The sequence below is a fragment of the Sinohyriopsis cumingii genome, chromosome 17 (assembly GCF_028554795.1).
Source record: "Sinohyriopsis cumingii isolate HCF-2022 chromosome 17, ASM2855479v2, whole genome shotgun sequence".
In the NCBI taxonomy this organism is placed as follows: Eukaryota; Metazoa; Mollusca; class Bivalvia; order Unionida; family Unionidae; genus Sinohyriopsis; species Sinohyriopsis cumingii.
In genome coordinates this window covers 46,933,554-46,946,806 of record NC_142977.1, presented here as the reverse complement: position 1 = coordinate 46,946,806, position 13,253 = coordinate 46,933,554, and the positions used below count along the sequence as shown (strand labels likewise).

General features: G+C 34.7%; 1 protein-coding gene across 4 annotated transcripts in view; it reads right to left on the bottom strand.

Moving 5' to 3' along the window:
• Positions 1-13,253, bottom strand: part of LOC149778545 (band 7 protein AGAP004871-like) — a 66,798-nt gene that overhangs the window by 9,900 nt on the left and 43,645 nt on the right. For all 4 annotated transcript variants that reach the window (XM_089939445.1, XM_089939447.1, XM_089939444.1 and 1 more), the window contains exons 6-7: positions 9,160-9,215; positions 3,297-3,375 (exon numbers count right to left, since the gene is read on the bottom strand). In XM_089939445.1, the coding sequence (XP_089795571.1) occupies positions 3,297-3,375; positions 9,160-9,215 (135 nt within the window). The remainder of the gene's footprint in view (positions 1-3,296; positions 3,376-9,159; positions 9,216-13,253) is intronic.

The window sequence follows — 13,253 nt, the reverse complement described above, 5'->3', positions numbered from 1 at the left end:
TGGTTCATCCGTGTTTTATTTGGATCCAGTTTTCATCTTAGAATTAGTGAAATTAGTCAGGGAACCAGACTAACTTTACAGCAGCACACTAGATGCTTTAATATGCACCTATCTGATCATGCAAAGCATCAGCATGATCAAACTGTTGATTATAGAAATTTTAAAAATGGCATCCAGAAAGCAATGCATGTTTAAGACGATATGGAAAATAAGCTTCTAGAAAAGTGTTAATAATCAACACAGAGAATAAAAAGGAGTTTTCAGATTCTTGTGAATAAAAGCTGGAAAGGACACAATTACGTTTATTGGACATCACGTGCCAATTTGAGTATAACTCGTGGCGGGAGATATGATTGCCATCGTCATGTGAAATGGGAAAGAATTTCCAAGAATTATGTCAAGATGAGAGATAGCAAAAAGCCATTGAGCTGCATAGGGTTTGGAACTTGAGTTTGTGCAACTGCACTAGCAGTAAATAAAGTCTACACATACTTTACAAACTTTTTAGTTGAACATAATGTTTATCGTTGATGCGTTGAACTTGTAATTACATTTTCCAGCTTTACAATAGCAGTTATTGATATTTTGTTACACCTTACAGGAAAAAAAATACTGAGATGGACTCATCAGGGTTGGCAGGTCTGTAGATATGTGAAAACGTTTTCTTTTCTTCTGTTTTTGGTAACAGCAGCCATATGTAATAGCGGATTGGCATCATTTCTGTAAATATGTGAGGCCTTCAAGCTATTATTTTTTTTAAAATTTACTGCTACTCTGTTGAGTGGTTTTGAATAAATAAATTTAATGTTAAAAGTTTATCTAATTTTGAAGCAACAGCCATATTTGATGACAGATGGTCACCATTTGTACAAACTTAAAAGCCCTCCAATTCAAGCTGCTTCTGCAAAATTTTGTCGAAATCTGTCGAGTGATTTTGAGAAGTCATTTTAATAAATTTCTACTTTTATTTTTTATTATATTTTTGGCAATGGTGGCCACTGCTGGTGGTGGATTAGCACCATATGTATCTTTCAAATTTCACCAAACTCTGTTCAGAAGTCATTTTGAAGGTTCATCTATTTTCAGTAATGGTGGCCACATATAAAAGCAGCTCAGCATTAAACTTGGTCGAATTCTTTTGAACAGTTTTTGTGAAGAAGTTATATATTTTTCAAGTTTTTAATAATGATGGCCATAATTGATAGCACACTCAGCAATGTGAAAGAACTTCAAGCATGGCTGCTTTGTGTCAAATTTGGTCTATATCTATTGAGCAGCTTTTGTGAAACTGCTCAAAAGTTTTCTCATTTTAGTAATGGTGGCCGTATCTGAAGCAGTGTATCCCCTAGGGGTGCAAGACTGAGAATCAAAAATCTCCCTCGTGTCAAAACTGGGGGGTCAGACTGAGTAAAAAACAAACATTGGTATCAAAACTGGGGGTCAAATTTAAAAAATTTAGTAGGGTCCCTGAAGCACAAATGAGGGTAAAGGGAAACAATTCTGATGGCAAATTGGCATCATTTTAACAAATCTGAAAGACCCTCATACGAGAATGCTTTCTATCAAATTTGGTCAAATCTTTTGAGTGTTTTTTAATGTGTGGTTTTAAAGTTGTTTACCTTCTGTAACAGTTCCCATATTGGAAAATGAATTGGCATCCAGTGAACAAATTTGAATATTGGTCAAGCAATTGTTTACAAAAAGCTGCAAACACCTATGAAAGGACACAAGACAGACAATGTATTATGGATAAAGGACGATACCAGAAGCTCAAATGGCCCTTCACAGCATAATGAGCTAAAACCTGAGATATATTCAAGTTTGATCATTATGTACAAAGGTATTTACTTGAAGAAGTAATGCATGTGATATATGGTAGCAAAAAGGAATGTCTGTTTTGTCCTTAGATGTTAAATAAAGCAGAACAAAAGACCCTAAAAACATTTCAACATGGTGGATCTGCAACTCTCTAGTCCACAGTATGAGTAAGGTGTAAATTTTGGACATGTGCATATGTTTATTTCTGAAATTGGTGACGGCATTACATCACCACCTCATTATAAGACCATTCATTATAACACAGTAACTGTTATAAGGCCCTTCGTTATAACACAGTTCCTGTAATAAGACAGGCATTTGCATGGATCCCATTTAAATTATATGCATCATGTGCTTCATTCTTACAATTTGGTAAATATGCTTACTTATGAAATTACAGTACACCCCTCACTATATGGACATTCACTATAACATGGTCCCAGTCATAAGGCCCTTAATTTTTACATGGTTGTTGTCATAAGACCCTTCATTATTACATGGTTCCTGTTATAAGGCCCTTCATTATTACATGGTTCCTGTTATAAGGCCCTTCAATATTACATGGCTGTCTTTATAAGACCCTTCATTATTAGATTGTTGCTGTTATAAGGCCCTTCATCATTACATGGTTCCTGTTATAAGGCCCTTCATTATTACATGGTTGTCATTATAAGATCCTTCATTATTAGATTGTTGCTGTTATAAGGCCCTTCATCATTACATGGTTCCTGTTATAAGGCCCTTCATTATTACATGGTTGTCATTATAAGACCCTTCATTATTAGATTGTTGCTGTTATAAGGCCCTTCATCATTACATGGTTCCTGTTATAAGGCCCTTCATTATTACATGGTTGTCATTATAAGATCCTTCATTATTAGATTGTTGCTATTATAAGGCCCTTCATTATAACGTGGTTGATGTTATAAGGCCCTTCATTATAACATGGTTCCTGTTATCAGACCCTTCATTATAACATTGTTCCTGTTAAAAGGCCTTTCATTATAACATGGTTCATATTATAACATACTTCCTGTTATAAGGCCCTTCATTATAACATGGTTCCTGTTACAAGACCCTGTATTATAACATGATTCCAGTTCCAAGGTTGGTACACTCTACTGCTCCAATAAATAGTGTTCGAAGAGAACTGTACACACTTTCTAAAAGATTCAAGTACTGATCATAAAATATTTCATGATATGACTATTTTCAAATTTGATCTTGATTCTTTATTTTCAAAGAAGACTGATTATAGAAATTACATATCATCAAGTAAATAATAATTAATAACAGGTCAATATCTTAATTAGAAACAATGCAACTCTAACCATATATAAATTTCTTCTACAGCTTGTCTTGTATAAATATGTATGCCCTTTTTTTTTGTAGAAAAGAATCAGAAACCCTGCAAGTAATTAGTATCTGTAAATGCTTCAATCAATCAATCAATCAGTCAATCAATCAATCAAAATTACCTTGGCTCTGGCCTCCCTTGCTGCTTCAGCCTCTGCAGCCATAGCTCTCTGCAACTGTACAGGTAACCGCACATCTTTCCTTAAAAACACAATTGCTTTATATAAAATATGTAAACTTGATCATTACAGTTAAACCTGTAAACATTTTAATTAAAAAAACTGAATTTTGTAGAAATATTTTTTTTTCCCTGTATAATTTCACATTTCTGCTGACCGCTCCAGTGGCCTAGTGGTTAGAGCATCCGCCTCGAATGCGGGAGGTCGTGGGTTCGATTCCCGACTGTGTCATACCAGAGACTTAAAAAAATGGTACTAACAGCTACCTCGCTTAGCACTCAGCATTAAGAGGTTAGTGTTAGGACTGGTCGGCCTGGTGTCAGGATAATGTGACTGGGTGGGACATCATGCTACATGTCTGCGGCATGATGCCTCAGTGTTAGACATCACTGTAAACTGCCACACTGCAGACATCGTAGCGATATGACTGAAATATTGTTAAAGCTACGTTAAAAATCCAAATCACACACACACACACACACACATTTCTGCTATTTCTTAAAATCTGATTTTTTAAAACTGAAACATTTATCTGAATACTGATGATTTTTATCTTGCCCATGGAAAGTTCAGTAAAATTAATATTAATTATCAAATGTGTCTTCATTGATGCTGAAAAGAAACTAAGTCCAGAAAATTAGGGATCAGTACCACACATGGTCTTTAATGTCCAGTTGGACAGTGCTAATAAAATGGAAGGACATTTGCTTTTTCAGAATTCCTTTTTAACCTTAAAACTATTTTATCTTTATAATGCAAAGAAAAATATTTCATTCGGAAGAAAACTGTGCAATTAGCAGTATTGTTTTTAAAATGAACTGTATGAAGATAGACTATCACTATACTTATGTGATGGTCATGGAATGAAAACCAGTCCACATCTTTACTAGCCAAGGTTCCAATGTGATAACCCTATCTACACCCTGGTGTACTGAGCAGATATTTCTGTGCTTAGGGTCTATCCACATCCAATCAAAATTAAGTTGTTCAAATTTGAACACTGTTCCTAGTGATTGAGACAAGGGGATCACACAACTAGAATGGACTTATAACTTAAGTAATCTTCCAGAGGTGGTCCATGTCTGCACAAATACCTTTCACTCAAATACACCTGTAATGGCTTCCCTCCGGTACAGTCATACTTTCAATGTTAAACTTACAAAGTATCCTTTTTAGGTCAATTGCCTACACCATTTTCGGCCAATGTGTAATGCACCATGCTATTGGACAGTTGGTATAACATACTAAGGAAGGCAACTCATGAAATCCAACAGATGTTGCTAGGACAAAGCACCAATATATCTGTATGAGCCACCAAGGTGTAGATAGGTTTATCATATCAGAATCATGGTTAGTGAAGACGAATAGTCCACTGAGAATGAAATTATCATTTCTTAAATTTCATAAAATCGATACTTATTCCATTTTTTCATTTTTATATGAACCTTTAATAATGTATATTGAAATCTGAATATTAAAGTGACCTAATAAGCATCATCTGGGGTAGCAAACAGTAATAACATAGGTTCAGTCTGTTTTCGTAACGATTATTTTATCTGACAAGAAAACTGGTACACATGCTATTTTACCAATGTGGTTTGTAAATGTAAATCGTAAACAGCCATAACCAATGTAATGAAAGAGTAGGCATGTCAGAAGAACAAAATGATCTGAATTTGTCGTCAAAAAAAAACCTTGGAGACTCTTTTGCTCGAATTAAGCTTCAGCATGATAGAAAGAGTGCTGAATGAGAACATGCACCATATATATACATATATACATACTTATATAGTCAAACTGCAACCTGCAAAGATTCAGATCTCCTGTTGAATAATGTGATGTCAGATCTGAGTCTATGGAGCTTGTTAGGAGTACCATATATATTTGCTTATAAGTCAAGTCCAAATGCAAACAGCGAAAATCTTGATTGCCATAGCATGATGTACTTGAAGATCAGGGTCTAAGTTGTTTGTTCTATTAATTACTCCTATCAAACGGAACAGACCTAGATCTGCCAGCACATTATGCTATGACAGATCTGGGTCTGTGCAGTTTGCAGTTGGACTTGACTTATAAGTGTTTGTGTGTATGTGATTTGGATTTTTAATGAAGCTTTAACAATTTTTCAGCCATATTGCTATGATGTCTGCAGTGTGCCAGTTTATGGTGATGTCTAGCACTGGGGCATCATGCAGTAAAAAATATTGCACAGGGGTCAGCAACCTATTTTACGTAGTCTGTCACTTTTTTCTGGATTAATTACAAAATGAATGAGCGCATGCAACCAGTAAGAGAGTAACACTGTTAAAATCAAGATTTTTGGCTGCCCTTTGTGTGCCATGCAATATCTTTTGACTGCCTCCTTATGGCATGCATGCTGTAGGTTGCCGACCCCTGCTACAGTACAATGTCCCATCCACTCACATTATCCTGACACTAGGCCAAGCTATCCTAAAATTAACCTCTTAATGCTAAGTACCTAGCGAGGTGGTTGTTGTTGTTGTTGTTGTGGGGTTTAACGCCATTTTTCAGCACGATAGGCTATACATGGCGGCCAGTATTAATGGTGGAGGAAGAACCCGGAAAACCCCGGAAAGAACCACCGACCCACGAGAAGCTACTGGCAAGCTTTCTCACATGCCACAATGGCTGAATCTTAGACTCGAACCGCCGCAGACAGAGGTGAGATGGCAGTGATCCGTAACGAAGAGCGCTTTAGACCACTCGGCCACTCGGGGCCCCCGAGGTGGTTGTTAATACCATTTTTAAGTCTTTGGTATGACTCAGTCATGATTTGAACCCGTGAGCTCCCGCATATGAGGCAGATGCTCAAACTACTAGGCCACTGGAGCAGTCTTATTAGTGAATATATACTGCAATTAGTAAAACAAACAACACAAACCCTAATCTACAGGCTCATAATATTCTGACAGATCAGCTTCAATGCTGCTTGCAGTTGGTCCATATGTACAAGTGAGTAATACTCTAGCTAATCTATGGATAAATGAAATCCTCTGTAACTTTTACATGTGTTGCAAGGACATTATTTATAGTGGACAAAAACACTGATCTCTAAGTCTTCTATATTAGGATTATTCTGAATTTTGAAGATCTCATTGTGATCATACCTCTTCTATATTAGGATTATTCAGAATTCTGAAGATCTCATTGTGATCATACCTGGTATATTAATATTAAAAATATTAAAATACCAAAATATTATTCAGAAACAACATTTAATAAAAACATTAGAAGTATAAGTGCTTTTCAAAGCTCAGATTTTAAGAAGTTTTACTGTACAAGATATATAATGAACTGAACAGAAATCTGCCAAAGGTAAAGCATATATTGGTTTTGGTGTACAAAAGATATGATTAGATTGGCAACAACGGATAGAGGAATTCTAGATGTGTTCCAAAAATGCAAGAGACCAAAGCGAGTCAAAGAGTACTCATCTGGCCAGCATTAACAGCCAACTATACTATAAATTAACCAAGAAAAACAAAATATTTTTTAAAAACTTTAATGAAGAGGTATAATGTGACATGAGGCAACCTTAGATTACTGATTACTGGGAATAAATAACTTTTCAAAAACTGTATTTTGCTTTCCATCTAGTATCAGCTATAGTATCACATTATTCTTAGAAGCATCATTTGCCTGGCTAAGTTGTCTATTTCAACAGGAGTATAATTCAGCGAAATCATACCTAAACATACTGTTATGAATGGTGAATGCCAGCAGTGGAAAGGTCTTGCAAATAGTGATACAAATGGCATACTGCAGGCTATACTTCAGGTGAGAGAATTTAAGTTTTAGCACTCTGACTAAGTTTCTACCTTCAAGACCCCACTGTGAAGCTGACATCAGAGTTTCATATCTCACACTTGGGCAATAATAAGAAATGTATCAATGTTATTCAGATATCTTGAAAATTTTAGGTTCAGTTAAGAAAGGGGAAAAAGCTTAAAATTAAGTGGCAGAATCTGTTAGACATAAGGGCTGAGTTAAATGCAGTCTGTGAGGTAAATATTCAGTCAGTTTATGCCATATGTATGTTCATTGCTTCCTGATGGTTCAGTGACCTTGCACATAATTTCATGTTACTTTGCTCTTCTGACTGTACACCAGGTTTTCTTTGTACCAAAAACTTGACTCCTTCAAATCGATGTATCAACAATTCTTGTGATATTTAGAATGTAAGTGGTCAAAAGAGTGAATCATTCTTTCCTCTCAGCATACCGATTCTCCTAGCCTAAATCAGAGCCACACTGCCTTTATCAACTGAAGGTAAAGGTATATGCTTCGTCTTTCACGGATATTCACAACAGTAAAAATATTTTCCCATTCACAGGACTGAAACATTCTAATTTGTTTAGAAAATTGTCATGCAGGTGACAATACAATTTCTCCTCGGAAATTCTCATGTTTCCACTGAGTATTAAAATTATATCAGTATCACTTGGTTCTTTTCTTTTTGCAGGTCTCAGTTTGTAATGTAAATGATTAGGATTAACTGGCTAGTCATGCTGATTTAACTGCACAAGAGAATGAACAGCTATAACTTCCACAAGTGTTCAACAGTACTTATTTATTAAACAAATTCAGCTGAAATGCTTTCTATCTTGAACTGAATTTTCCACTGTTAATATTTGTTCTATACCTTACCTTACCATTTACTATTAATTATGTAAACTCCTGAAAGCATTCAAATCAGTTGTAAGTTGTCTGAGAAGAAATTTCTCTGTTCAAAATTGTACTGGGTAAATTTTGTATGGTCAATTTCAGTGGCTATGTATCACTGGATTTATTTATTACCTGGATCCCACATTAAGTTGATTAAATTTGATCTCCTCTGATTAGCTAGACTGTTGTGATTACTCCACCCCACCCCCACAAAATTGCTGATGCTATTAGCACCATCAGAAAAATAGAAAAATAATGAAAAGTCAGCAACTACTTCTCTTACATCAGACTAAAATTACTTCTAAAGTACATTATTTATTTGACTGTATGGTCTGTTTCTGTATTAGTTAGTTAGAACATTTCTGACAACCTTTTTCAGTATTGTCACTAACATTAACTAACATAACATCCCTGTCGTTTACTCCTAAAATTTGTAAATGAAAAATCCCTTCTCAGCATTTAAACAGCATGTAAAGGAGTTTTGGTTCTGTCCAGATGATAAATTGGCAAACAATGACAAGAAGCATATAAGGTTGAAATAATTTCAAATATTTGAAGAAACGCAGTCTGTCATAACTCAAAATGTATACAATGCAATGCTTTTTGTCACAAGGTAGTTCTATATCTAAAACAGTTATAACATTATTTGTTTTGCATACGAAAAAATTTCCTTTACATTGAGGAGATGACAGATAGTTGCTTTATTTCCAAATGTGTGCCATTTAAAAAAAATATATATCACTTTCAAATAGGTTTTCTAACATTATGCTTCTAAGCATACTATATTCTCAACAATTTTCATACATCCATTTTTCACACACAATGAAGCCATACAAAACATAATTGTTCCTCTAACACTTTGTGCTGAGAACTTCACTGACTTATTGGGATTTGTTAGCATTTGTACATAAATATGAAAAATGAGCTTAACACCTTAAAGCAATATTTTTACTTTATATTATTATGTGTACACCCTAAACAAAACTTAACAAAATTTGTATGACATTTACCATGCAGATTGTAAACCTTGTTCAAAAAGGTCTGAATGTCGTAATCTTACCTGAAAACAAAGTATTAAAAAAAACAAGCAGATTTTCTGATTTGGGATATGAATACCTACACTTCAACTCTTTCCACTTTGACTCCCCATGGGTCAGTGGCCTCATCTAATGATGTCTGAAACACAGAACACAGGTTTAAGATCCAACCAGATTTACCTCCCCTGGAAATGTGTGCCAGTCATCTTTTGGTTCAACATTATGTAGCATAGTGATTGGTGGAAAGAGAAATATAATTTACTATACATGATCTTCACTAGGAGAAAAGCACATGAAACATATATTAGTAGCAACAAGTTTGAAATATATAAATTAGCAGCACAAATATACAATTATCATGTTTTACTGTCGTCTAGGTTAGGAATGCTTGGCATCTCATGTTGAGATTAGATCAGCATGTGCAACCTAATTTAGTCCACAACTGCATCCAGCCCATGACCTGATTTTATCCAGTGACATTTACAGTTTATGGGGACATTTCAAAATTGTTATCCAGCACACACCTTGAAGGAAGTTTCATATGCCTGGGACAGGAAGTAGTACATTGTCCAGATATAAATTTAAAAGCAATGTATAATCTTTAATAAAAGTTCAAATAAAATTTATATCTAACATTGTGAACTCAGTTTGTCTCAACAAAGTTATTAATTACAGTGACTAGACCTGAGTATGTCTCAATAAAGTTATACATGTACAGTGACTATCTGTAGAGAAATTTTGTTAATTTCTTTGCACTTTATCAGCCAAGAGAGAACAAATATCTGAAACAAAAGGGTCAAAATAAGATAAGAAAATAATAACTAAGCTTACATCGTTATGTTTAACTTGTTTTGTCAGCTAGATACTAACTATCAGTTACATTTTGAACAGTACATGCAATGTAACATGTTGTTATTAATGTAGATAATATCTAGTTATTATTGAAGCTGTAGTATTAGCTTGAATATCTACATGTTTTAAAATAATAATCAAATAAAATAGTCATTTCAGAATGTTAATATTCCATTTAAAAGAGTGCGAAAAGCTACAACTTACATCAGAATATAAACTTACATGAGATTTATCTTGTTCAATTTTTGTACTGTGTCTTATGCTGACCAATTTTCATGGTCTTTTTTCATACAACAAAGCAGAACAGTTATTTTCAAAAAGTTGGACCACAATCATTATTTTATGATGAATCGGGAAGTTTCAGATATCATCAGTATTCCTGTCATCCTTGTCCTATCATAATTCCATTTCTTTTTCTTGTGTTACAATGATAATGATGATGATGTTGATGATGATGATGATGATGGTGATGATGATGCTTGTCATTATCATTAAGGTCAAGAATATTTCTCCGGAGTCAGTGTATTATCTATATTCTAATTCTATGCAACTCAGCACACACTAATAAAGACTACAGACAATAAGAAATTCCATACTTGCAGAGCCTACCTCTTTTACATAGCTGAGTAAAAAAATAATCAGAACACTGAAATTAATGTATGATACCAATGGAATCAGACACAGCATGAATGCCAATATAATCCTAGTACTGAGTCTCCACTAAGCCAGTATGAACATAAACAATAATAACAGCATCAATAAATTACTGAAATTATAGTTTGACCAATATCTGAATTTTGTTATAGTTGTAGATGAAAACCTAGAAATATACCATGTATGTCATTCATAATTTTCAGAAGTGTTGGGTATTTTCTCATCTCTGTCTTTCTCTAGCTAGCTTCTAGTTATGTGTCATTTGGTCCTTTTCCTCTTCGATTAGATTTTCTGGCGTTTATAATTATAGCAGTCATAGTTAAATTTTTCTGCATTAACTTTTCATGTAGGCTGAATAGCCTAAATAAAATGTATCCTTCCATGAAATATAATTTTGTTTGTCTTGACACTGTCATAGGCTCTCATTTTCAAACTGCATGTGCATCCTTAATTGGTTATTTGGTATGGAGATTCATACATTTTGTCATTTTGTTAAAGATTTTTATAAAATATATACCACCAATATTTTACATCATATTCTGAAGGACTGACAACTTGGGTAGTCTGCAACTATTTTACATGGAACATGGCTAACAGTGTTGTTGTTGTTGTAGGGTTTAATGCCATTTTTCAACACACAATAGGCTATACATGGCGGCCAGTATTAATGGTGGAGGAAGAACCCGGGAAATCCCCGGAAAGAACCACCGACCCTCAAAAAGCTACTGGCAAGCTTTCTCACATACCCACATTGGCTGAATCTGAGACTTGAACCTACGCAGACAGAGGTGAGATGGCAGTGATCCGTAACGGAGAGCGCTTTAGACCACTCGGTTACTCGGGGCCCCAGCTAACAGTGTAAAATGTAATGAACAAAAACAAGAGCTGCAACAACACAGAAAAAAGACAAGTGTCATAGAAAGGACCTGATGCTCTACTGACAAAAAAATAACTTAAGGAATTCATGATAAGACCACTTCTTAATAACTGCTGTATGCTGAAACCATTTGGTATTTTTCTAAAAAGATTTTCATATTAGCCTCTGTATGATCTGTACCATTTTCATTTGGGACCAACTAGACATCAGTTTAAATGTTTCGGTGAAAACTCAATGGGAATATGACCATACATTTAGAAGGAGTAGTGATAGCAAGATTTTCAAGATGGCCACTATGGTGGCTATGCTGGTTTTAAGCATGGCATCATTTCATGCAGGACCATCTAGATATTATAAGAAGTCTTTTAATGAAAACCCAATGTCTGTATGATCATCCATCTAGGAACAGTGATAACAAGAGTTTCAAGATGGTCACTTTGACAGCCATATTGGAGGTTATATTGGCACCATTTTCTTTGGGATCAACTTACGACATAAGAAGTCTTCTGGTGAAAAGTACATGTCAATATGGCCCTCCATTCAGTAAGTGAATATATAACACAATTTGCAAGATGGCTGCCATGGTGGTACTCTTGGACACCAGATTAATGCCATATTAATTTAGGACAAACAACATATCAAAAGAATTATTTTACCAGCAATCACATGTTGTCATGACTTTCAATTAAGGAGAAGTAGCAATAACAAGATTTTCAAGATGGCCACTGTGGCAGGCATATTGGATGTCCAACCAGCACCATTATTATTTAGGATCACCTCGTCATCATAACAAGTCTTCTTGGAAAAACCCAAGGTGAAATAGCTTTCCATTATGGAAGAGTAGCAATGACAAAATCTTCAAGATGGTTGCCATGGTGGTCACACTGGACATCAGATTGGTATCATTATCATTAAGGGCCAAAACAGACATAAGAAACTTTTAGTGAAAACTTTTTTTTTATATGACTATCTACTCACAGTAGGAGTGGCATTAATACGATTCTTAAGCTAGAACCTGTGGCAGCCATATTGGATACCTGAACTGCACCAATTTAATTTAGAACCAACTAGACCATAGGGTGAATGCAGCAATCTTCTAGCCATTTCAGGAGTAGTGATAACAAACCTGTGCTAATGGACAGATAGGTGTTATGTATATTTAAATTAATTGTTTGTCTGTTAGTTTTACACTTTTATTATATTCCATTACATGCTGTTGTTACTTGTAATGTAACATTGCTTACTGGACTTAACTTTGTCCAGAACTGAGTAAATGAAACACTGTATCTAGTTGCTGACCTTGTTCCAAAATCTGTGACAGTTTAGGTAAACAACTTTTTTATATATATTTTTTAAAATCTTTCTCAGAGTAAGAATCATTATGTTGAGTCAAGGTCATACCTGGACAATGTGATTTTAAGCATATGTCAACTGGTAACAAACTTCTAATTTTTCCAGAAGAATGAACTTTTGACCCTCATCTGGGTATCTGTTTTGCATCTTAATTAGTCATATAACTTATGCTTTTATAAAGGTTTAATCAGTTGTGCTTTAACACCTAGCACTTTAAGTTGTGTTATGTTGTGACCAGTTTGGGCTGAATTTTTATTTTCTTCAAATTACTGAATTCAAGTAATTATTTTCCCTGGAAATACCAAAGTGTTCTGATATAATTTTTCGACAAAGACATTCACTGGAATTTATACAGAATTCAAAACTGGAATAATATTTTCTGTGATTCAACAAGTGACTGTTGACACATCTACACTTTGTAGGTTATTAATTACAGATGTC